This window comes from Phocoena sinus, chromosome 11, assembly GCF_008692025.1.
Source record: "Phocoena sinus isolate mPhoSin1 chromosome 11, mPhoSin1.pri, whole genome shotgun sequence".
Taxonomy (NCBI): domain Eukaryota; kingdom Metazoa; phylum Chordata; class Mammalia; order Artiodactyla; family Phocoenidae; genus Phocoena; species Phocoena sinus.
This window is the reverse complement of record NC_045773.1, coordinates 59,619,914-59,646,758: the sequence shown is the minus strand read 5'-3', so window position 1 is coordinate 59,646,758 and position 26,845 is coordinate 59,619,914. Positions and strand designations below refer to the sequence as shown.

The window sequence follows — 26,845 nt, the reverse complement described above, 5'->3', positions numbered from 1 at the left end:
ATTTTATATTTGTATAGTCAAGTCTTTAGGTATTTTTCTTTGTAAGTTGTTATATTTAAATTCCTTCCCTATCCAGAGATCAGCTAAACATTCATATAAATGTTCTTATGGTCTGTGCTCCAGGTTTCTTGAGGCAGTTCTTACGCTTCAGGTGTCTTTTTCAGGCCAGGTGATGTTAGTTATGTGTTGAATAGGAATTAAGGGGAGGCGCTGATATATTAGTGGAATTGGTACAGTGTGGTGGTTAGCACTGTGGTGCTTGGCATGTCTCCCAGACTTTGAACCTGTCTCTGCCATTTACTATGCGATCTTTGAAGTCACTTAATTTCTCTGTTGCACGGTTTCCTTATCTGTAAAGCGGGTTAATAACAGAACGTACCTTAAATGGTTATGGAAATAAAATGAACTTATGTGTAAGTCACTTAGAACACGTCCTGGTACAAGGTCAGTGCCAGCCACAGTTTGGTCCATGCTGGGTAAGTGCTCTGAAGATTTACGCTATTTCAGTGCCGTTTGCATCTCTAAAACCTTGAACATTTCGGAGGGCTCTTCACCTCCCATCTTTACTAGAGCCTCTCGCGGCCCCTTTTGTAAGCGAGACACGCCTCCTGGAGGCCACAGGCGAAGTTTATTCCCAGATCTGAAAACCTTGCGGCCTGCAGTCGGGAGCCGGTGTGGCTCCGGGTCCGCAGCCCTAGGGCACCTTCTCCACAGTGCTCTGCACGTGCTCGCCGCTATGCCCCTCTGGGCCTGCTCTACTTTAGACGCCGAGCGATTTCTGGGTGCACTTGTGCATGATGCATGCGTTCTAGTTCACTGCAGATCTTCTGTGGGCGCCCTGTACCAGGTGTGTGTAGGGGGTGCACTGGACGTAAATCTTTCCCCAGGGGAGGGCCTGCAGTCTAGGAGAAAACCCGACTAGGCGTTGTAAGTAGATGGCCTAGGCATTGTACGTAGATGGCCTAGGCATTGTACGTAGATGACCTAGAGTCTGCCTCCGCATCTGTAAGACGCGGGCCGTGCAGCCTAAGGCCGGGGCCCTCAGAGATTACCCAGAGTCCCTAGCGGGGAGCCAGTACCGGGCCCGCTCTCCGCCCACCGCCCCAGACAGCGCGGCTCCATGCACAGGAACTGCAGCTTACAAAGTGGACACAAATCCCGCGGTCCTCAGAGCGCCCCACTGAGCAAGCGCGGGGCCGCGCAGGTGGGCGGGACCTCTGGGGCGGGTTTGGTGTTCCAGCCACTTCCGCTTCCGGTCCCGTGTGAACTCTCCCGCCACCCGGGGAAAGCGCTTGCCGGGGTTTGTGTGTTTTCACGTCAGGTGTGGCTGGAGGTAGGAGAAGCCCCCGCGGGTTTGGGACGGACAGTAATCCTGGTGTTGAGGCTTGCGAGTCCAGAGAAGGAGGAGAGCGCTTTGGGGCTACGGGCGCAGAGGGTGGGTATCGAGTATTGGTGGCTTGTCCGGGCAGAGCCGCCGGTGCCGGGGCTGACAGACCGCCCTGCGTGGGGGGCGGGGAGGGCGGGAGCGGGGTGTCACTAGGCACCTGTGGACGCTCCTGAGAGGAGCTAAGACCGACGGGACCTGAAAGACTGTTGTCTGTTTCCCGGGGATGTAAGGGAGGAAGCGAGTAACTGGACCCTGCCCATGGAGTCTCTTACCTAGCCGGAATCTCCCGCGCTCTCCTCCGAATTCAGGATTGCTGCCCGTGTGAAATCTTATCTTGACTCTTGGGACGGCAGAGACCTAAGGGCGGAGGCACACAGACCTCTAGTGAGCAGGCAGCATCACCTGCCGTTAATGTTGCAGGAGGCTAGGACCACTGCCTGCGTCTCCTCCAGCGCACACCTCTCCCCACCCCCTTTGCACAATTGTTACAGGTGTATCGTCGAAAGTCTGGAAGATACAGAAGACATCACTCAGGGACACTACTGTTAACACTTCGTGCGTGCTCTTCAACCTCAATTTTTTTTCCCTTTAATGTGGAGTTATCTTTTTGCATTTTTTTAAACTCCATTTTCCATCATTTCAACCATTTTATGTGCTTCCTTCCAAGGTAACAAGATGCAGTTTCTTGGAGGAAATCGGAGGAAACTGAGGTTGGCAGATGACCAGAGGAATGCTTGCTACCCACATAGCCTTCAGTTTTACTTGCAGCCGCCTTCTGGAAACATATCTTTGATAGAATTTGAAAACTTGGCTATCGATAGAGTTAAATGTGAGTGATTTGAATTAGAATTTATGTATTCTTGAGAACCTCACTTATACTTTGTGGAAATGAATTAGAGTAATTTATTTCCTTCAACAAATATTTACTGAGGGTTTTCTGTTGAGATTTTGCCATTCATTCATTTATTCCTTGTACAGTGCCTGTTTATTGAGTGCCACTTTATTCTAGGTGGTAGGGATTTTGAGCTGAATAATGTAATTCTCACTTTCGTTGAAGCTGTATTCTAGTACATGGAGACAGATGTCCAAAATAATAATTGTAGTTTAGTATTTTAAGTGCTCTAGTAGAGGTAACTAATAGGGCTACTGAAACATAGAGATGGGAGTGATTGTCCTAGTCTGATTAAGTAAAACTTCTTAAGAGAAGTTGAAATGTGATCTGGACCTTGAAGGGTGAGTAGCAATTTCTCAACAGAGAAGAAGTGAAGGGTTTTTGCAAGCTGGGATAATGGCCTGTACAAAGGCTTGGAAGCATGAGAGAGAGTGTCATATTGGAGGGAACAGTGACAAGTTCAGGGTAGATGGAGAAGTATGGGTAAGCAAGGGCATTTTTGTGCCAAGATATGGTGTAATACTGGGGTGTAAGAAGGTTGTAGCAGTTTTACTGGGGACCTACTTCTGTGTGTTGGTGGAAGAAAGAAATAAGTTAGGTGTAAACTGAAACAAATAACGGCACTATCTGTAGAGTTTATGTTCCACGATATCCTGGTGGGAAGATCAGAAGTAGAGGTGAGATACTGTTAATCATTCTTAGAGGAGCAGGGTGAGAACTGCTAATACAGAGTATCTGTATTGCCTGTTTGTTGAATGAAGGTGAAGGCAAGGGAGAATGGGTTCTGGGAAGCTTAGCAGTTTCATATGGCTCATTGAGATTAAGGTGATGATTGAAAAGCATCCCTTGGGTTTGGCACTTAGGAGGTGAGATGGTAAGGCAGTGACAGGAAGGGAGAGATTGAAGGGATACTAGGAGGTGTAATTGACAGGGTTTCGTGACTCTTAGCTATGAGGAGTGGTGGAACAGGTGGGGGTGGCTGGAGTTCCAGCGTGGATGATCTGGTGGATAGAAATTCTGCGGATGGAGGTGGGGTGGCAGGAAGAGGAGTGGGATTGAGGGGCAGAGAATGAGTTTGGTTCGGGACACCATAATATGGAGGTACCTGGGGGACATGAGTTTATGTTCAGGATTCATTTTAGAAGTTTTTCGTTCTTGAATTAAAGAATGTCTCTTTTCATACCGATGGCAGAATAATTCATCTGAGGAAGGGTTGACAGAGGCTTCAGGAACCTTTGGACAGTGTGTATGTAGCATCTAGTCATGGTGGCTTGTTTGCTTCTTCACTGCTGTCTTCTCCTCTGTTTCATCAGGAAGGGAAGAACTGTCTTCTGATGAGTCTGTGCTGAGTCAGGGAAGCCGACTGCCTCACAGACGGCTCCACACGAGGGCTGTACATGCAGACACACTTCTGCATCCCTCTGAGGGGATCCTTCTGCACCACTGAGCAGTGGTGCTCAGTCCATCAGTGATCTGCTTCCCATCCCTCTCTCCCTTCTGGTTGAGAATCCCTAGTGTGAGATTATGCTGTGGGATGTGGGTATTTTCTGTACATGGTGGAGATTATCCTCTGATAAACATATATAACTTATATAATGTACTTGCAGAAAATAAAGCTTAAATATTGTCGTCTTTTATAAGCAAGTAATTATGGGATTGGTAGCCATAGATTTTATTTGTCTTGGATTTAGTTTTATAAAATTATCTTGCATTTATATGTTTATTCATTTCTTCTGTTTTTAAAATTTTTTCTAGTGCTAAAAGCAGTCGAGAATCTTGGTGTGAGCTACGTGAAAGGAAGTGAGCAGTACCAGAGTAAGCTAGAGGCCGAGCTTCGGAAGCTTAAGTTTTCCTACAGAGTAAGTAAAAGAGGGAAAAAGATGTTTCTTTGGTTTGTGTATATTCATGTACTGGATATCAGTTGTGGGAAAGGTCTTGTGTTAGGCATAGGGCTTTAAAAAAGACTCTTCTGAAGGAACCTACAGTCCACTATGGGTGATTGACATGCAGTCAGACTACAGTGCTGCAGGGTTTCTTGACCTGGGGACTGTGGACATTTGGGGTCTGATGATTCCTTGGTGCATTTAGGGAGCTCGCTGGCATCTCTGGCTTCCACCCAGTCCATGTCTCCAGACATTGCCAGATGTGCTTTGTGCATTACAGGGTGACGAACTCCAAGAGCACAGAGAATTAGCTCAGGTTGGGGAGGTTTGGGAGGGCTTCCCAGATGAGGTGGTGCTGGAACCGAATCTTGATGGATGTGATACAGTTTTTATTTTGGGAAGATGACTGCCAACAGCAGATGGACAGGGTCATCCTTGGTGGGGAAAACTAGTTAGGAACTTGGAGATGACGAGAGTGAATTGAATGGAGGTAAGAGGACTGATTGGAGAAAGAGTGAGAGGGTAGAATCAGAAGATCTTAGTGACTGCAGAGAGAAGGGAGAGAAGAGTTCTGAATGACACCTGGGTTTCTGGTGAGACAGCTGGCTGGATGGTGATGATATACAGGAGGGGAGGCAAGTCTTTTTAGAGGGAAGACGCTGAGTTTAGTTCTCGACATGACTTTGAGGTACTTGTGGAGCTGTCTGAGGCCAGCAGGGTGTGCACACGGATCTGGACTTCGGGACCTCTGGGGTGGGGGTGCACATTCAGGAGGAAGGTTGGCATCATCAGGAGTAGGTGAGGCAGCCAGGGAAACATTTGAGTGAGAAGAGAAGAGGATGGAGGCCAGGATGTGAGGAATACAACATTCAGGTGGAGTGGAATGGGGGGAGTCTGCGAGGGCAGTTGAGGAGGAGCTGCCTTGGGGTGGAGATCAGCCACTCTGGCAGCCAGGGAAGCTGGGGTCTCAGTACTGATGATCATGATACGCAGGTGATGATACAACAGCACACATTCATATTGTTCTTAACCATGTCCCAGAGTCTGTTCTAAGTGCATCACGTATATTAACTCATGTAATCCAGACAGCAGTCTTAGGAGGGTGGGTTCTGTCATCATCCCTCTTTATAGACAAGGAAACTGGTATTGATAGGCTAGTAACTTGCCCAAGCTCGTAAGATGGAAAACAGTGCAGCCAAGATCTGAATCTAGACCTCTTGTCTTCATGGTGGAACAATTTCAGACACTTAGAACCAATAAGATGAGTTGTATAGAATCATCGGATTTATCAGCGGTGTAGAACCTTGTAGGCAGAGGCAGAAGCTGGAACAGTGGTGGTGTTTGGAGGAGAGAGGTGAGAGGTTGGTATGGAATACATCCTCTTCTAACGTGTAGCTGAAAAGACACGGGGGAAGTAGGTCTGAGTGTAGAAAAAATTGAGGGAAAAAGAGAAGATACACACACATACAACAGTGGTTACTTGAACACGTTTGTAAGCTGAGCAGAAAGATCTAGAAGAGAAAAAAGAGGAGGGAGCTTGAAGATACTTTGAGAGAGCATTTGATAAGTCAGGGTCCTTAGGAGGCAAGAGCAGATGGGCCATGCGGTTTCAGTGTAGGGATTAGCTTTATGTAGGAGGAAGGAGAGAGATTTGTCCACAGAGAGGGAAGGGAAGGCAGTACAGCATGTGGCGGCAGGAGCTTGGGGCTGAAGGGGGGGCCTTTATCTTCTGTAAAGTAAGTGAGGTCATGTGATGAGAGAGAAGAAGGTGGTGTGGCGGGGAGCACTGGCCACCTAGTGAAGATGGAAACAGCTTTCTTAAGACGTGAGGAAAGAGATGGTTACAGGCCAGATCCCAGCTCTGCTGCTTACAAGCTTTGTGACCTGGACAAAATTATATAACTTCTTTCTGCCTCAGTTTCCTCATCTTTAAAATAAGGATATAGTGATGCCCACCTCATAGGGGTTTTCAAAGGATTATATGGGCTAATGGATTAAAAATGCTTATAACAGTGCCTGGTACCTTGCAAATGCTCAGGATGTGTTTGCTCTGACTGTGTTGAGCTTGAATAAAGATGCCTTGGTGTTGGTAAAGGTCCAGTCGAGGTTAGAGGCTGTGAATTTTTAATGTTCCAAATTCCTATAGTTGTATATATCTTTCCCAGAGGTTCTCAGCATTTTGGGAACAGGACTGCAGAGTGTATCTTTGGATTTATTTAGAATCTAGGTTTTGCCAAATGGTTGAAATGAAAGCAGTTGAGGGTTGATGTGAGAAGTAGTAGAAGAGGTGAGTGCCTGGGTGTAGGCTGGATGAGAAGGAAAGTTAAGAGGAAGAAAATAGTGGGGTCCAAACCCAGGAGGTATTGTTGTTCAGTTCTGTTTCATCTGATTGCTAACCTAAGTAAAATGGTACTCACCCTGGGGAGTATATTATGAAATCTGTGTTGTTGAAACTCCTGCTTTACCATTGGCTTATGCTGACTCAGTATTTCTTTACACCTTTTACTGTTCCGATGCATTTATTTTTTTCATGTGCCATTGTTTTTAAGGAAAACTTGGAAGATGAATATGAACCCCGAAGAAGAGATCACATTTCTCACTTTATTTTACGCCTTGCTTACTGCCAGTCGTGAGTATACCTTTGTCCTCCATGGTCAAGTCTGACACCTTGGGTTGTAAACTGGTCCAGGAGGGCTGACAGGCATTGTACTGATTGTAGGAAATCCCAGAATAATGTCAGAAACCAGTGGCTCATGGGCGGAACACTGTTGCAGAGAATTGTTTGAAACAAGTTGTTTACTAAAAAATAAAAAAAAAATTTTTTTTTTTTGCAGATTTTGCCTGTTAAAACACTTTTTACTTTATGGGAGAGACTCTTCATTTAGGATTTAAAATTAGAGGGGATTTCATTAGGAAGGACTTTTGATATTTTTTTTTCCCCAGAAAAAAAGTGGTAGTATTTATAAGAAATAATGAATCAAACACATACTTGAATCTGCACAGGGCTTTAGATGTTGACATTTATGGGCTGGTGCACATTAGATTAAGATCTTTCCTTTGGTAGTTGGTTTCTTATAAGTCAATAGCGCCACCCAGAGGGAGAAGGAGTTAGTTGCTTTTTTTAAACTTTTCTTTTCCTGTATTAATTTTGGTTAAATTACATACTTATTATTATGTTTCTTTTCTGTTTCTTTTTGGTAATAGGATTATCAAATGGGAATCTTGAATTGGTGACTATCCCAAGATAATAACTGAGAAATTATTCACCAGCTTTAGTCCCAGAGTTTTTCTTTTGTAAGAAAGCACATGCAGTTTATGCAATTTATGCAGTAAATGAATTGCTGACAATGTGAAAGTCATTTGGGGAAAGAAAATTAAATCATATTTTACATGAAGTAGCATAATTATTTTACAACAACAGTAATGTCCATCTGTCTTATAAATTAATGTATGTTGATTTAAAAAATTGAGATATCCTAGTGCATATTAAATTTTGTGAAATTATAAACTGTAAAACTGTAAGCAGAGTTTACTTTGCATAGTTTGATCATAATCCATTCAGAGATAAAGTTACCTTTAAAAACTTTTGATGTTTATTTGGCATTGACTGAAGGGATACCCCATTTTCTGATGTAAATGGCTATTTTGCAGTTACATTAAAAGAAGTGCACTGTTTTATGTTATTTGATAATAATGCAGCTAGGCTCGAAGTATTCTGTATTTAATTCTTTTAATTTTATGTTCATAACACCTTTCTCCCCCATATTCTACTCATCCCAGGGAGATTGTGGCATGTGATATGTGTTCACACTCTTATCATAATAGAGGACTTGATGCTTTTAACTTCAGTCTTTTGGCATCTTGCTCATGTTTGAATATTGTTTCATAGAAATTTCTTGGATTTAATAATCAGTGGACTTTGAAAATAGTCAGTGGACTTTTCACTTTTAATTTTCTTGTCTCCATTTTAGTGAAGAGCTTAGGCGCTGGTTCATTCAACAAGAAATGGATCTCCTTCGATTTCGATTCAGTATTTTACCCAAGGACAAAATTCAGAGTTTCTTAAAGGATAGCCATTTGCAGTTTGAGGCTGTAAGTGTATTTTTAAAGTCATTCCCGATTGTTATCACCGTTCATCCCTCCCTTAAGTGTTGGTGTTAATGTGTGGAGTTTGTTCTCTTTACGTTTTCTTCCTAAGTACCCACCTGAAACAATAACTATTGGCTTTGCACAACAGTGAACCTCTCCCTTCCATAACTAGAAGAAAAGAGGCTCCTTAGTACCAGAGCTGCACATTTATTCAGTTGCTGTATTAAATATGTGATTTATGAAAGCACAAAAAGGTTTAATTTATAAAAGTTTATCTTTAGCCAGAATCTTCCAGACCAAAAATTTAAAGCTAATAATGTTCTAAAGAAAACAGAGAAGTGGTAGTAGTTATTTCCAACAATGAGGTTTGGGGGATAATACTTTATTTTAGAAGTCAGTTGTCGGTAAAATATCTGAATAGTTTTAAGGTATAATTTTGTAGACAAATCTGAATGAGTTACATGTAGTAATTAAACAAAATAGAAGAAATGTTGGGCGCGTATTTAGCAGGGATAATTATTGTGGGTGGAAATAGAATTTATGTCTTTTAGGTGAGTGTGCTGCAGTGGGAAGGGAGAAAAATTCTGTTTGGAAAACTTAGAGCAGTCAGATGGCGGTAGGATGGTTTGGGACTCTATTTGGGTGTTAGAATGGGTGTCTTGAGGCCAAATAAAGTAAAAAAAAGTAGAAGTTGGAGTAGGTGAAGGACATTGTCCTGCTGAGAAGTAGATGTGCCCACTGCAGCAAGAACCAGGGTGGGTTATTTCGTTGGGGGAAGGAGATTGTGTGAAGGGAAGTAAATAAACCTTTGGTGGACATTTAGTGTCTGTCATATGCCAGCAAGGCACCTTCCACAGTTTGTATCACGTTTCTGAGTAATGTCTACCTGGGCAGAGAAAAGCGTTGGTCTCAGAGCCGTCTCACCCAAACCTCCTGTGTTTTCCACTTTGCTTAGAATGCTGATCCTTAGTGAAGTCCGTTATTGCTAATATCAGTTACAGTCCATTTGTCCTCTCATATTAAAAATAATTAATTTTTTTCACTGTTGTTGAAATTATGGTTTTATTAGGTCGAGAAGAAGTGTTTGTGAGAAGATTTATTCTTTACTCTAGATTGTCTCAATAGATCAGATAAATTTTTTTAAGAAAAAACCATAGTTTCTTTCTTTTTTAAAAAACTTTTTTATTGAAGTATAACATATACAGAAAAGTGCACAAATCATAACTGTCCAGCTCTGTGAAGTATCACAAAGGTTAAGAAAGAGAACATTGCTGTCACCCTGTGCTGCCTTGTGCCTCCTCCCATTTACTAACCCCATCTCCCTCCTGATAACCACTATCCTGACTTTTAATATGATAAGTAATTCTGCCTGTCTTTGAACTTTATGTAAATAGTATTACATGGTATGTTTTTTTTCCCCAGCTTTATTGAGATATAATGGACATACAAATGTTGTGTCACTTTAAGGTGCACAGTGTGATGATACACGTATATGTTGTGAAATGTTTACCACAATAAGGTTAGTTAACACGTCCTTCACCTCAACATCATTACCATTTTGTTGTGGTGGTGAGAACCTTTAGAATCAACTCTCATAGCAGCTGTACGTGAGATCCCTAGAGCTTATTCCTCTTATAACTGGACGTTTGTGCCCTGTGACCAGCATCTCCTTGTCTGCTCTGCCGCCCAGCCCCTGGCAACCACTGTTCTACTCTGTGAGTTGGACTTTTTTAGATTCCACATATAAGTGAGATCACAAGTATAATCTTTTATGATCGCCTTATTGAGATAGAATTTACATACCTTGACCTTCACTCTTTTAAAACATACAATTTGTTGGTTTTTAGTATAGTCATAGAGTTGTGCAACCATCACTTAGATTTTAGAACATTTTTGTTACCCTGAAAAAGAAACCTGTGCCCAGTAGTCGTCCCTCTCGATTTCTCACTCTGTCATCCCTTGGCAACAGCTAATCTGCTTTCTGTCTCTGTGAATTTGCCTATTTTGGACATTTCATATAAGTGGACATTTCATATAACTTGCGATCTTTTGTTACTGGCTTCTTTCACTTAGCATAATATTTTCAAGCTTCATCTATGTTGTATATGTGGCATGTATCAGTACTTCATTTTATATTCATTTCTCTATTCAATAGTTGATGGACATTGGGTTATTTCTACATTTTAGCTATTATGAATAATGCTGCAGTGAATATTTGCATATACATTTTTGTGTGGATATCTTTTTATTTGTTTCAGATATATATAATACCTGGGAGTGGGATTGCTAGGTTATAGGGTAATTCTGTATTTAAACTTTCGAGGAACTGCTAAACTGTTTTCCAGAGTGCCTGTACCATTGTACGTCTCACTAGTATGTGAGGGTTCTAGTTGTTTCACATTCTCCAGCAATTGTTGCTGTCTTTTTTTTTTTTTTAATACAGTCATCCTGGTGGGTGTGAAGTGATACTTCATTGTGGTTTTGATTTTCATTTCCCTAGTGACTGAAGGCATTGAATATCTTTTCATGTGCTATTTGATTATTTGTATATTTTCTTTGGAGAAATATGTATTCATATCCTTTGTCTATTTTTTATCTGAGTTATCTTTTTATTGTTGAGTGTTACATATTCTTTCCATATTCTGGATACAAGTCCACTATAAGATATGTGATTTACAGATTTTTTTTCTCCCATTCTGAGGATTGTCATTTCATTTTCTTGGTAAGATCATTTTTTAGAAAACATTTTATTTATTTACTTATTTATATTTTTGGCTGTGTTGGGTCTTCGCTGCTGCGCACAGGCTCTCCCTAGTTGCGGCGAGTGGGGGCTATTCTTTGTTGCAGCGCGCAGGCTTCTCATTGTGGAGCTCGGGCTCTAGGCACGAAGGCTTCAGTAGTTGTGGCGTGCAGGCTTCAGTAACTGTGGCTTGCAGGCTCTAGAGTGCAGGTTCAATAGTTGTGGCTCACGGCTTAGTTGCCCTGTGGCGTGTGGGATCTTCCTGGACCAGGACTCTAACCCATGTCCCCTGCATTGGCAGGTGGATTCTTAAGCACTGCGCCACCAGGGAAGTCCCTGTTTTTATCTTTTGTTACTTGTGTTTTTGTTGTCGGATCTAAAAGGGATTTGCCTAATGGAAGGTCGTGAAGATTTACTCCTATGGTTTTTCTCTAAGAGTTTTATAGTTTTGGTCCTTACATTTAGCTCTGTTTAGGTCTATTTATATTTTGAGTTAATTTCTGTGGATGGTGTGAAGTAGGGGCCCAACTTCATTCTTTTGCATGTGGATATCGAGTTGTCCCAGCATCATTTGTTGAAATGGCTATTCTTTTCTCTTTGAATTGTTTTTTCACTCTTGTCAAAAGTCATTTGACCATAAATGGACTCAATTTTGTTAGTTAGAGCTGTGTGTCTCTCCTGTGTTGGTACTGTGTGCTCTTGAATATTGACTCCTGTAGTTTTGTAATAAGATTTGAAATAGAGAAGTGTGAATCTTCTCACTCTGTTCTTCTTTTTCAAGATTATTTTGGCTCTTCTGGGTTCCTTGCATTTTATGAGTTTTAAGATCAACTTGTCAGTTTCTACCAATAAACCAGCTGAGGTTCAGGTTTAGGATTATGAAGACTATGTGGATCAATTTGGGGAGTATTGCTATCTTAATATTAAGTCTTCAGCTCCATGAACATGGAAATTTTTTCTGTTTCTTCAGATCTTTAATTTTTTTCAACAAAATTATGTACTTTTGTTAAATTTATACCTAAGTATTTTATTCTTTAATGTCATTGTAAGTGGAGTTGTTTTCTTTATTTCATTTTTAAAATGTTCATTGCTAGTGTATAGAAATCCAGTTGATTTTTGTATATATCTGGTATCCTGCACCCTTACAAAATCATTTATTCTAATAGTTTCTAGTGGATTCCTTAGGAGATTATGTCTCTTATAAAGAAATAATCCTTACTTTTCAATCTGGAAGCTTTTTATTTATTTTTGCCTATTTTCCCAGGCTAGGATCTCCAGTACAGTGTTGGATAGAAGTGGCAATAGTGGACATGCTTGTCTTGTTCCTGATTTTAGGGGGAAAGCATTCAGTCTTTTACCAAGACATATGATGTTAGCTGTGGGGTTTTGTAGATGCCCTTTACCAGATTGAGGAAATCTCTTTCTAATTTTAGTTGAGCATTTTCATCATGAAAGGGTGTTGGATTTTGTGCTTTTTCTGCACCTTTTGAAAAGATCATAGAGATTTATCCCTTATTTTATTAATATGGTGTGTTACATTAATTGAGTTTTGGATGTTAAACCAACCTTGTTGGGATATTCCTGGGATAAATCCCCCTTGGCTGTATTGTATGATCCATTTAATATGTTGCTGCATTTGATTTGCTAGTCTTTTGTGGAGGATTGTGTTTATTGATAAGGGATATTAGTCTGTAGTTTTCCTATGATGTCTTTGTCTGGTTTTGGTATCAGGGTAGCATGGGTCTCATATAGTGAATTGAGAAGTGTCTCTTCCTCTTCTATTTTTGGGAAGAAGTTGTGAAAGATTGGTGTTAATTTTTTAAAAACATTTTCTAGAATTTACCAGTGATCTGTCTAGGTATAGGCTTCTCTTTGTGGGGTGTTTTAAAATTGCTAATTCATTCTCTACTTGTTGTAGATCTATTCAAACTTTCTAATTCTTTAGACAGTTGTGGTAATTCCTGTTTTCTAGAAATTTGTCCATTTCATCTGTTATCTAATTGACGCATACAGTTGTTCATAGTGTTCCCTTATAATCCTTTTCATTTCTAAAGATTGGTTATGATATCCTCTCTTTCATTCTTGATTTTACCCATTTAAATCTATTTTTCTTTTGATCATTTAAGTACACATTTGTCAGTTTTGTTGATGTTTTCAAATAACTTTGGTTTTGTTTTTTTCTCCATTTTTCTATTCCTTTAATTACTCTTTATTATTATCAATTAAAAATTTTTATTATTTCCTTCCTTCTGCTTGCTTAGGGTTTAGTTTGCTCTTCCCATCTAGTTTCTTAAGGTGGAAGTTTAAGTTACTGATTCAAGGTGTTCTTTTTTTTCTTTTTAATTGTAATATAGTTTACATACAATATTAGGTTAGTTTCAGGAGTCCTACATAATGATTTGGCATTTGCATATATTACGAAATGATCACCACAATGTCTAGTAACCATCTGTGCCCATAGAAAGTTACTACAACATTATTGACTATATTCCTTAATCACATCCCCGTGAGTTACTTGTTATCTCTTAATTCCCTTTACCTGTTTCACCCACCTCCTGCCCCCTGCCTTTTGGCAAACAGATGTTTGTTCTCTGTATCTATGAGTCTGTTTTCATTTTATTTTCTTTGTTAGTTTTGTTGTTTTAGATTGCACATGTAAATAAGATCACACCATATTTGTTTTTCTCTGTTTGACTTACTTCACTTAGCATAATACCCTCTAGATCCATCTGTGTTGTTGCAAATGGCAGTGGCTGAGTAATATTCCATTGTGTATATATATACATACACACCGTATCTTCTTCATTCATTCCTCTCTCAATGGATACTTAGGTTGCTTCCATATCTAGATTAAGGTAAATAATGCTGCAGTAAACATTGGAATGCATGTATCTTTTCAAATTAGTGTTTTTGCTTTCTTCAGGTGACTACCCAGAAGTTAAATTGCTGGATGATGGAAGTTCTATTTTTAATTTATTGAGGAATCTCCATACTGTTTTCCATAGTGGCTGCACCAATTTATAATCCCATCAAGAGTGCACAAGGACTCCCTTTTCTGCACATCCTCACCAACACTTGTTACTTGTCTTTTTAATGGTAGCCATTTTGACAAGTATGAGGTGATATCTCCTGTGGTTTTGATATGCATTTCCCTGATGAGTAGTGATGTTGAGCATCTTTTCATGTGCCCATTGGCCATCCGTATGTCTTCTTTGGAAGCATGTCTTTTCAGCTTGTCTTTTCATTTTCTAATCTGGTTGTTTGTTTGTCTTTGTGATGTTGAATTGTGTGAATTCTTTGTATATTTTGGATATTAACTTTATCAGCTATATTGTTAAAATATCTTCTCCCATTCAGTAAGTTACCTTTTTGTTTTCTTGGTAGTTTCCTTTGGTGTGCAAAAGCTTTTAAGTTTGATGTCACATTTGTTTATTTTTGCTTTTGTTTCCCTTGCTTGAGGAGACATATTCTAAAAACTATTGCTAAGACCAACGTCAAAAAATGTACTGCCTATGTTTTCTTCCTGGAGTTTTATGGTTTCAGGTCTTACATTTAAGTCTTATTCTATTTTGAGTTTATTTTTGTGCATGGTGTGAGAAAGAAGTCCAGTTTGATTCTTTTGCATGTACCTGTCCAGTTTTCTCAGCACCACTTATTGAAGAGGCTATCTTTTCTGCATTGTATATTTTTGAAACCTTTGTTTTAGATTAATTGACCACATAAGTGTGGGTTTATTTCTGGATGCTCTATTCTGTCCCATTGATCTATGTATCTGCTTTTGTGCCAGTACCATACTGTTTTGATTACTGTAGCTTTGTAATATAGCTTGAAATCAGGGAGCACAATACCTCCAGTTTTACTTTTTTAAGATTGCTTTGGCTCTTTGGGATCTCTCGTGTTTCAATACAAACTTTAGAATTACTTGTTTTAGTGCTGTGAAAAATGCCATTGGTATTTTGATAGAGATTGCTTTGACTCTGTAAATTGCCTTAGGTAGTATGGTCATTTTAATATTATATTAATATTAAGAATTAAATATTAATTCTTCCAGTCTATCAGCATGCTTTATCATTCCACTTGTTTGTGTCATCTTTAGTTTCTTTTATCAGTGTCTTATAGTTTTCTGAGTACAGGTCTTTTACCTTCTTGGTTAGATTTACTCTCTTAGGTATTTTATTCTTATGGATGCAATTGTAAGTGAGATAGTTTTCTTAATTTCTGATAGTTCATTGTTAGTGTATAGAAATGCAATAGATTTCTGTATATTCATCTTGTATTCCACAACTTTACTGGGTTCATTTATTAGTTCTAACAGTTTTTCAGTGGCATCTTTAGGATTTTCTGTATATGTATCATGTCATCTGTCAACAGTGACAGTTTTACTTCTTCCTTTACAATTTGAATTCCTTTTAGTTCTTTTTTTTGTCTGATTGCTGTGACTAGGACTTCCAATACTATGTACAATGAAAGTGGTGAGAGTGGACGCTCTTGTCTTGTTCTGATCTTAAAGGAAATGCTTTCAGCTTTTCACTGTTGAAGATGATGTTGGCTGTAGGTTTGTCATATCGGGCCTTTATTATGTTGAGGTATATTCCTTCTATACCATCTTTGTTGAGCGTTTTTTATCATGAATCATTGTTGAATTTTGTCAAAAGCTTTTTCAGCATCTACTGAGATGATCATATGATTTTTATTCTTTGTTAGTTGCACATCACATTAGTTGATTTGCAGATACTGAAGCATCCTTGCATGTCTGGGGTAAATCCCATTTGATCATAATGTATGCTCCTTTCACTGTATTGTTGAATTTGTTTTGCTAATATTTTGTTGAGGATATTTGTATCTGTGTTCATTACTGATTTTTTTTTTTTATTTGTGGTGTCTTTGTCTTGTTTTGCTATCATGGTAATGCTGGCCTCATTGAATGAGTTGAGAAATACTCCTTCTTCTTCAGTTATTTGGAGTAGTTTGAGAAGGATAGGTTTTAGGTCTTCTGTAAATCTTTGGTAGAGTTCACCTGTGTTGCCATCAGGTCCTGGACATTTGTTTGCTGGGAGATTTTTGATTACTGATTCAATTTATTTATTTATTTATTTTTTTTGTGGCACGCGGGCCTCTCATAGTTGTGGCCTGTCCTGTTGCGGAGTACAGCTTCCGGACGTGCAGGCTCAGCGGCCATGGCTCACGGGCCCAGACGCTCCGCGGCATGTGGGATCTTCCCGGACCGGGGCACGAACCCGTGTCCCCTGCATCGGCAGGCAGACTCTCAACCACTGCGCCACCAGGGAAGCCCCACTGATTTAATTTTAATACTGATAATGGTCTGTTCACATTTTCTATTTTTTCCTGATTCAGTCTTGGGAGATTGTGCATTTCTAGGAATTTATCCATTTTTTTCTACGTTGTCCATTTTATTGGTGTATAATTGTTTGTAGTAATCACTTATGATCCTTTGTATTTCTGTGACGTTGTAACTTTTCCTCTTTCGTTTAATATTTTATTGATTTGGGTCCTCTCTTTCTATCTTGATGAGTCTGGCTAGAGGTTTGTCAATTTTGTTTATATTTTCAAAGAATAGGTTCTTAGTTTCATTGATCTTTTCTAATGTTTTATTTAGTCTCTATTTCATTTATTTTTGCTCTGATTTTTATTATTTCTTTCTTTCTACTAATTGAGTTTTGTTTGTTTTTCTTTTTCTACTTTCTTTAGGTGTAAGGTTAAATTGTTTTGAGATTTTTCTTGGTTTTTGAGGTAGATTTATATCACTATAAACTTCCATCTTAGAGCTGCTTTTGCTGTATCCCATAGATTTTGGATTGTTGTGTTTCCCTTTCACTTGTCTCCATGTTATTTGACTTTCTCTTTGATTTCTTCAGGGACCCATTGGTTGTTTAGTGGCATGTTGTTTAGGCTCTATGTATTTGGGGTTTTTGGTACTTTTTTTCTTATACTTGATTTCTAGTCTCATAGTATTGTGGTTGGAAAAGATGCTTGATATGAGTTCAGTCTTCTTAAATTTTTTGGAACTATTTCGCTGCCTAGCATGTGATCTGTCCTAGGGAATGTTTTATGTGCACTTGAAAAGAATGTATTCTGCTGCTTTTGGATGGATTGCTCTCTATATATCTGTTAAGTTCATCTGTTCTTATGTGTCATTGAACACCAGTGTTTCCTTAATGAGTTTCTGTCTGGATGATCTGTCCCTTAATGTAAGTGAGTGTTAAAGTCCCCTACTATTATTTTGTTATTGTCTCTTTATGTTTATTAATACTTGCATTTTTGTATTTAGGTGCTCCCATGTGGGGTGTATATGTATTTACAGTTGTTATATCTTCTTACTGGATTGATCCCTTGATCATTATGTAATGTTCTTCTTTGTCTCTTGTTACAGACTTTGTTTTAAAGTCTATTTTGTCTGATATAAGTATTGCTACCCTAGCTTTCTTTTTGTTTCCATTTGAACTGTGTCTCACTTTCTGTAGTTTGGCCCTCCCACCTCCCACTCAGGTTTGTGAAATTTCATGATGATGTCTGAATTGTTTTTCATTCTTGGATGGGAACTTCATAGGCCCTTTAATCTGAATACTTGGGTTCTTCTGTTTAGAACATTTGTTTTTGTTATGGATTTGATCATTTCTTTGCTTTTGTTTTTCATTGCTCTTTCTTTATAATTTCTTGTTTGTTAGAATTTGGACCTCCTGAATTTCTTGTCTTATTTTCCTTTTTGTTTTAACATCCAGTTAATCTTTTTATTTTCTAGGAAAGTTCTTCAACTGTTTTATAAATCTTTTTTTCCCCCTGTTCTCCTGTCTTTAATTTTATATATTTATTTTTTATTTAAAATTTTTTATACAATTTTTAAAGGTTACTTTCCATTTACAATTATTACAAAATATTGGTTGAATTCCTTGTGTTGTACAATACATCCTTGAGCCTATCTTATACTCAATAATTTATGTCTTCCGCTCCCCCACTCCTGTATTGTCCCTCACATCCCCCCCCCGCCCCGCTGGTAACCATGTATAAGTGATATCATAACAGTATTTGTCTTCCTCTGACTTATTTCACTTAGCATAATGTCCTCCAAGTTCATGCATGTTGCTGCAAATGGCAAAATTTAATTCTTTTTCATGGCTGAGTAGTATTCCATTGTGTGTATCCATTCATGTGTTGATGGACACTTAGATTGCTTCCATATCTTGGCAATTCTAAATAATGTTGCTATGAACATTGGGGTGCATGTATCATTTTGAATGAGTGTTTTTGTTTCTTTCAGATATATACCCAGGGGTGGAACTGCCAGGTCATATGGTAGTTCTATTTTTAGTTTTTTCAGAAACCTCCATACTGTTTTCCACAGCGGCTGCACCAATTTGCATTCCCATCAGCAGTGTATAAGGGTTCTCTTTTCTCTGCATGCTTGCCAACATTTATTGTGTTTCTTTTTTGATGTCTTGTCTTTAATTTATTTTTTTTACTGCTTTTTAAGCAGGTTCTTATTAGTCATCAATTTTATACACATCAGTGTATACATGTCAATCCCAATCGCCCAATTCATCACACTACCACTGCCACGCCCCACCCCCGGGCCGCTTTTCCCCCTTGGTGTCCATATGTTTTTCTGTACATCTGTGTCTCAGTTTCTGCCCTGCAAACCTGTTCATCTGTACCATTTTTCTAGGTTCCACATATATGCGTTAATATACGATATTTCTTTTTCTCTTTCTGACTTACTTCACTCTATATGACAGTCTCTAGATCGATCCATGTCTCAACAAATGACCCAGTTTCGTTTCTTTTTATGGCTGAGTAATATTCCATTGTATATATGTACCACATCTTCATTATCCATTCGTCTGTCGATGGGCATTTATGTGGCTTCCATGACCTGGCTATTGTAAATAGTGCTGCAATGAACATTGGGATGTATGTGTCTTTTTGAATTATGGTTTTCTCAGGGTATATGCCCAGTAGTGGGATTGCTGGGTGGTATGGTAGTTCTATTTTTAGTTCTTTAAGGAACCTCCATACTGTTTTCCATAGTGGCTGTGTCAATTTACATTCCGACCAACAGAGCAAGAGGGTTCCCTTTTCTCCACACCCTCTCCAGCATTTGTTGTTTGTAGATTTTCTGATGATGCCCATTCTAACATGTGTGAGGTGATACCTCATTGTAGTTTTGATTTGCATTTCTCTAATAATTAGTGATGTTGAACACTTTTTCATGTGCTTTTGGACATCTGTATGTCTTCTTTGGAGAAATGTCTATTTAGGTCTTCTGCCCATTTTTGTATTGGGTTGTTTGTTTTTCTAATATTGAACTGCATGAGCTGTTTATATATTTTGGAGATTAATCCTTTGTCTGTTGATTTGTTTGCAAATATTTTCTCCCATTCTGAGGGTTGTCTTTTCGTCTTGTTTATGTATTCCTTTGCTGTGCAAAAGCTTTGAAGTTTCATTAGGTCCCATTTGTTTATTTTTGTTTTTCTTTACATTACTCTAGGAAGTGGATCAAAAAAGATCTTGCTGTGATTTATGTCAAAGAGTGTTCTTCCTATGTTTTTCTCTAAGAGTTTTATAGTGTCTGATCTTACATTTAGGTCTCTAATCCATTTTGAGTTTACTTTTGTGTACAGTGTTAGGGAGTGTTCCAATTTCCTTCCTTTATATGTAGCTGTCCAGTTTTCCCAGCACCACTTATTGAAGAGACTGTCTTTCTCCATTGTATATCCTTGCCTCCTTTGTCATAGATTAGTTGACCATAGGTACGTGGGTTTATCTCTGGGCTTTCTGTCTTGTTCCATTGATCTATGTTTCTATTTTTGTGCCAGTACCATATTGTCTTGATTACTGTAGCTTTGTAGTATAGTCTGAAGTCAGGGAGTCTGATTCCTCCAGATCCGTTTTCTTCCCTCAAGACTGCTTTGGCTATTTGGGGTCTTTTTTGTTTCCATACAAATTGTGAAGTTTTTTGTTCTAGTTCTGTGAAAAATGCCATTGGTAGTTTGATAGGGATTGCATTGAATCTGTAGATTGCTTTGGGTAGTATAGTCATTTTCACAATATTGATTCTTCCAATCTAAGGACATGGTATATCTCTCTGTTGGTATCATCTTTAATTTCTTTCATCTGTGTCTTATAGTTTTCTGCATACAGGTCTTTTGTCTCCCTAGGTAGGTTTATTCCTAGGTATTTTATTCTTTTTGTTACAACGGTAAATGGGAGTGTTTCCTTAATTTCTCTTTCAGATTTTTGATCATTAGTGTGTAGGAATACAGGAGATTTCTGTGCATTAATTTTGTATCCTGCTACTTTACCAAATTCGTTGATTAGCTCTGGTAGTTTCTGGTGGCATCTTTAGGATTCTCTGTGTATAGTATCATGTCATCTGCAAACAGTGACAGTTCTTCTTTTCCAATTTGTAGTCCTTTTATTTCTTTTTCTTCTCTGATTGCCGTGGCTAGGACTTCCAAAACTATCTTGGGTAATAGTGGTGAGAGTGGACATCCTTGTGTTGTTCCTGATCTTAGAGGAAATGCTTTCAGTTTTTCACTATTGAGAGTGATGTTTGCTGTGGGTTTGTTGTATATGGCCTTTATTTTATTGAGGTAGGTTCCCTCTGTGCCCACTTTCTGGAGAGTTTTTATCATAAATGATAAAAGCTTTTTCTGCATCTATTGAGATAATCATATGGTTTTTATTCTTCAGTGTGTTGATATGGTGTATCACATTGATTGATTTGTGTATATGGAAGAATCTTTGCATCCCTGGGATAAATCCCACTTGACTGTAGTGTATGATCCTTTTAATGTGTTGTTGGATTGTGTTTGCTAGTATTTTGTTGAGGATTTTTGTATCTATATTCATCAGTGATATTGGTCTGTAATTTTCTTTTTTTGTAGTATCTTTGTCTGGTTTTGGTATCAGGGTGATGATGGTGGCCTCATAGAATGAGTTTGGGAGTGTTCCTTCCTCTGCAATTTTTTGGAAGAGTTTGAGAAGGCTGGGTGTTAGCTCTTCTCTAAATGTTTGATAGAATTCACCTGTGAAGGCATCTGGTCCTGGACTTTTGTTTGTTGGAAGATTTTTAATCACAGTTTCAATTTCATTATTTGTGATTGGTCTGTTCATATTTTGTATTTCCTCCTGGTTCAGTCTTGGAAGGTTATACCTTTCTAAGTATTTGTCCATTTCTTCCAGGTTGTCCATTTTATTGGCATAGCATTGCTTGTAGTAGTCTCTGAGGATGCTTTGTATTTCTGTGGTGTCTGTTGTAACTTCTCCTTTTTCATTTTGAATTTTATTGATTTGAGTCTTCTCCCTCTTTTTCTTGGTGAGTCTGGCTAATGGTTTATCAATTTTGTTTATCTTCTGAAAGAACCAGCATTTAGTTTTATTGATCTTTGCTATTGTTTTCTTTGTTTCTGTTTCATTTATTTCTGCTCTGATCTTTATGATTTCTTTCCTTCTGCTAACTATGGGTTTTGTTTGTCCTTCTTTGTGTAGTTGCTTTAGGTGTAAGGTTAGATTGTTTATTTGAGATTTTTGTTTCTTGAGGTAGGCTTGTATAGCTATACATGTCCCTCTTAGAACTGGTTTTGCTGCATCCCATAGGTTTTGGATCATCGTGTTTTCATTGTCGTTTGTCTCTAGGTATTTTTTGATTTCCTCTTTGATTTCTTCAGTGTTCTCTTGGTTATTTAGTAACGTATTGTTTAGCCTCCATGTGTTTGTGTTTTTTACGTTTTTTTGCCTGTAATTCATTTTTAATCTCATAGCGTTGTGGTCAGAAAAGATGCTTGATATGATTTTAATTTGCTTAAATTTACTGAGGCTTGATTTGTGACCCAAGATGTGATGTATCCTGGAGAATGTTCCGTGTGCACTTGAGAAAAAAGTGTAATCTGCTATTTTTGGATGAAATGTCCTATAAATATCAATTAAATCTTTTTGGTCTGTTGTGTCATTTAAAGCTTCTGTTTCCTTATTTATTTTCATTTTGGATGATCTTTCCATTGGTGTAAGTGAGGTTTTAAAGTCCCCCACTATTATTGTGTTACTGTCGATTTTCTCTTTTATAGCTGTTAGCAGTTGCCTTATGTATTTAGGTGCTCGTATGTTGGGTGCATAGATATTTATAATTGTTATATCTTCTTCTTAGATTGATCCCTTGATCATTATGTAGTGTCCTTCCTTGTCTCTTGTAACATTCTTTATTTTAAAGTCTATTTTATCTGATATGAGTATTGCTACTCCAGCTTTCTTTTGATTTCCATTTGCATGGAATATCTTTTTCCATCCCCTCACTTTCAGTCTGTATGTGTCCCTAGGTCTGAAGTGGGTCTTACGTAGACAGCTTATATATGGGTCTTGTTTTTGTATCCATTCACTGAGCCTGTGTCTTTTGGTTGGAGCATTTAATCCGTTCACGTTTAAGGTAATTATCGATATGTATGTCCCTATTACCATTTTCTTAATTGTTTTTGGTTTGTTTTTTATAGGTCCTTTTCTTCTCTTGTGTTTCCCAGTTAGAGAAGTTTCTTTAACATTTGTTGTAGAGCTGGTTTGGTGGTGCTGAATTCTCTTAGCTTTTGCTTGTCTGTAAAGCTTTTGATTTCTCCATGGAATCTGAATGAGATCCTTGCTGGGTAGAGTAATCTTAGTTGTAGGTTTTTCCCTTTCATCGCTTTAAATATGTCATGCCACTCCCTTCTGGCTTGTAGAGTTTCTGCTGAGAAATCAGCTGTTAACCTTATGGAAGTTCTGTTGTATGTTATTTGTCGTTTTTCCCTTGTTGCTTTCAATAATTTTTCTTTGTCTTTAATTTTTGTCAACTTGATTACTATGTGTCTTGGCGTGTTTCTCCTTGGGTTTATCCTGTATGGGACTCTCTGCGCTTCCTGGACTTGGGTGGCTATTTCCTTTCCCATGTTAGGGAAGTTTTGGACTATAATCTCTTCAAGTATTTTCTCTGGTTCTTTCTCTCTCTCTTCTTCTGGGACCCCTGTAATGCGAATTTAGTTGCATTTAATGTTGTCCCAGAGGTCTTTTAGGCTGTCTTCATTTCTTTTCATTCTTTTTTCTTTATTCTGTTCTGCAGTAGTGAATTCCACCATTCTGTCTTCCAGGTCACTTATCTGTTCTTCTGCCTCAGTTATTCTGCTATTGATTCCTTCTAGTGTAGTTTTCATTTCAGTTATTGTATTGTTCATCTCTGTGTGTTTGTTCTTTAATTCTTCTAGGTCTCTGTTAAACATTTCTTGCATCTTCTCGATCTTTGCCTCCATTCTTTTTCCGAGGTCCTCGATCATCTTCACTGTCATTATTCAGAATTCTTTTTCTGGAAGGTTGCCTATCTCCACTTCATTTAGTTGTTTTTCTGGGGTTTTATCTTGTTCCTTCATCTGGTACATAGCCCTCTGCCTTTTCATCTTTTCTATCTTTCTGTGAATGTGGTTTCTTTTCCAAAGGCTGCAGGATTGTAGTTCTTCTTGTTTCTGCTGTCTGCTGTCCTCCTGTCTTTAGTTTCTAATAGTCCTTTCTGGTTCTCCTTTTTATAGGCTTCTGTTTTTGCTTCATGTATATATTTTCTTCTTTCTTTTAAAGATTATTAGTTGTCTTCTGCTCCATTAGTTGTCTCTTTACCTCTCATTCCTTTATTTAGTTCATCCGTTTTAGATAGTCCTTTGTGTTGAATTTTTCCTTGAATGTTTAATGATCCTTGACTGTTTTTTTTTTTCTTGTGGTACGCGGGCTTCTCACCGCCGTGGCCTCTCCTGCTGTGGAGCACAGGCTCTGGACGTGCAGGCCCAGCGGCCATGGCTCACGGCCCAGCCGCTCTGTGGCATGTGGGATCCTCCTGGACCAGGGCATGAACCCGTGTCCCCTGCATCGGCAGGCGGACTCCCAACCACTGCGCCACCAGGGAAGCCCGACTATTTGTTTTTATTTAAGATTGAGATGTGAAAAAGTAAATTGGAAGATTGGGTTTTATGTGCTCATGCAGGTGTATATGATGCTTATTTACTATTGGATCTTATTTGATCTCTCTTTTTTTTTTTTTTTTTTAATATTTGATAGTTGGATGACCCCTGCCAAAGTCAGTGTTTCAGAGGAAGCCTCCAGTGTTCTTCCACAGTGATTTATGTCTTAGTGCTGATGTTCTTGTATCTGAGAGCAGGAGCCCACTGCTCACTGTGGTGACTTTTCTTTATTTTTTTTGCATTCCCTGACTTACATCTTTCCTTTGTATGTGGTGTTTCTAATTCATGATTTTGTGTGCTCTCTGTGGTCATATTGGCTTTCTTCTTTTCAGTATCATTTTCTCCAGGGTTAAGTTGTAGGTTCCTCTTTCTTTCTAAATCAGTTAATGCACTTTCATCTCCTTTCCAAAAATATGTAGACCTTTCTTTTCCACTATTTTGTTTGTCCTTTGTGGTTTATAGCCTTTTTACACTTTTGTTGTCATTTTTATTTTGTTGTGGAGGTAAATGTATATGTTCAGTTTACCATTTTTAACCAGAGGCCTCAGCAATCTCAACAATTATAATTTTAAATTTAGGGAAAAAAGTTAAACTTTTGGAATGTATTTTATTAACGATAGTTAGCAGTCCAGCACATTATCAGTGTCGGGAAAAACCCTCCTCCACGGGTCTCTCCTGCTCTTGCACATCTTGCTGGGTATGTTAGGAATGCAGGGTCGTGAGCAGTCTTTACCTGGGCCGTTTCTCACAGCTGTGTTTTTAGCAGGCAACCTCGAGGGATGAGGTAATGTCTTCCTGGTACATAGAGGAGGCTCGCTTACTGCCTGCTATGAAAGTGACTGGTTCCCAGGGCTCCTTAGCTGCAGTGCAACCTCACTGTACTCCGAGCATCCATCTGTGCTGTGTCATGTTGCCCCTGGGGGAAGGAGAACCACACAAACATGCTGGTTCTTTTGCTGCTTCCTGCACTGTGGATAATAAAGGTCTGTGTCTCTAATGTAGGAGTCTGTGTCTTCTGCCTGCCTGCATTAAACAGTAATAGGCAAACTTATTGGTTTATAAGTAGCATAAAATTCAATCCAGACTTGACAGTCAGCTATGTAATTTTGAATCTGTTTTTCAGTTTCCTCATCTTCAAAATGGGGATAATCACAATCCCCACTTCACAGATTTGTGAGGTTTAAAGGAGATAGAGTGTATGGTGTATTTAGTAGTGTGCCTGACATGTATGTTCACTAGTGATGTTAAGGAGGACACAGAGGCAGTAAATGCCTATATGTTGGAAAACTTTGAGGTTATTAGATTGGTATGTTTTGTTGCAATTAAAAAAAAACATCTATTTGGGGTTTTTATTTTAGGAAACAGTAATTTATGGAAAATATATGCATACTTTTAACAAGTGTGTTTGCAATCATGATTGGTTTTTAATACTACTCTCGTTGTTTCTAATCTGCTTGCTATAATTATTTATTTACTATTGCATTCTCCATGTCATTTGAGGTGCATCTTAATAAACATATACATTAAAGTAAGATGTAGAAATATGTATAAAATTGGAAGATTGACTGAAGGGAACATTACTGTCCACATTTGTACATCATGATGGATGGGCGTCCTGTACAGTTTCTAAAAAGAACAGTAACTTTGGCTTCTTGGGTGACTGTTTTGGTTTTTCTAGTTCAGTGATTTTAGGTGGGGGGATAAGATAGAGCTAGTTGTTTGAGGGGATTTATCAGAACCTTGGATGAAGGTGTGGAGAGTGTGAAAAACATTATGCCTTTGCTTTTTGAAATAAACACTATAGATAAAACTTGATCAAGTGGTTGTAGCTGTTGGGGATTCATGGCAGGTAGAGTGAGAAAGTGTTGTAGGGCGCCTGGCAGAAAAGTCATTCCTGGGGCAGACTGCAATCACTTTCCTGGCAGAGACCTGTTCCCCTCTTCTCCTGGTACTCTTCCATGGCACCTCATCCTGGCAAGTAAGGCACTTGAATTCAGGTGCTGTTGATTAGCTTGCACCTCAATCCCTGTAGTCCTTCCAGTTTCCAGACTTTTATAATTAATAGGAACATGCACATTTCCTTCACTTTGGTTAGCATATTTGGTTTGCTTTGAGAACTGTTGTGTTAAAACAGGTGTCAGTGATGCTTTTGGGCTCAGGACCCATGTTTTAGACTCAGGACAAAGCAAGTGTAGGGAAAAGTTACTAGCATTTGTCACATAAGCTAGTCTCGGATGTATAATAGGCCCTGCCGCCTAAGCCGAAGCAGAAGGAAACAGCAGCAGGTGGAGAGCCACAGGCCATCTTGGTTTTCGTGTCACAGAAGCTGGACCACTGGCATACACATCTTAGAGTCTGTCTGGTCTTCAAGTGCTTGTGTGCTGTGTTTGTGTGCATTTTTCCATCTTTTCAGTTTCATTAATGCTGCAATGCCGTTTAAAAAAAATATTTATTTATTTCTTTATTTGGCTGCGCCGGGTCTTAGTTGTGGCATGTGAGCTCTTAGTTGCGGCATGTGGGATCTAGTTTCCTGACCAGGGATTGAACCAGGGCCCCCTGCATTGGGAGCACTGAGTCTTAACCACTGGACCACCAGGGAACTGCCTGCAATGACATTTTTACATTAGGAGGAGATGCAGTGTTATAACTAAATTGCATTATGTTTGCTTTCATGGAGAAATATGTATGGAAAAAGGGATAATTAATTTCTTTGCATAGTTTTTTCTTTTAAATTTTGTTTTTGTTCAGTTTGCCATGGCTGATGTAATTTTATGGGATACAAATTTGGAGGAGGTGAAAATGAGGCCAGTTATCAGATGTGGGACTCTTGTGTTCTCTTTCTGGCACTGGCAGTCCTTTGATACTTTGGCT

General features: G+C 38.8%; 1 protein-coding gene across 3 annotated transcripts in view; it reads left to right on the top strand.

Moving 5' to 3' along the window:
• The first annotated feature begins 1,247 nt into the window (after nt 1-1,247).
• PRIM2 (DNA primase subunit 2) overlaps nt 1,248-26,845 on the top strand; it is a 333,687-nt gene continuing 308,089 nt past the window's right edge. For 2 of the 3 annotated variants that reach the window (XM_032649617.1, XM_032649619.1), the window contains exons 1-5: nt 1,248-1,333; nt 2,055-2,216; nt 4,035-4,138; nt 6,712-6,791; nt 8,134-8,254. In XM_032649617.1, coding sequence (XP_032505508.1) covers nt 2,063-2,216; nt 4,035-4,138; nt 6,712-6,791; nt 8,134-8,254 — 459 coding nt within the window. In that variant the 5' untranslated portion in view covers nt 1,248-1,333; nt 2,055-2,062. Of the gene's footprint in view, nt 1,436-2,054; nt 2,217-4,034; nt 4,139-6,711; nt 6,792-8,133; nt 8,255-26,845 lie in introns of all 3 variants that reach the window. The other variant, XM_032649618.1, reaches the window with a different exon arrangement.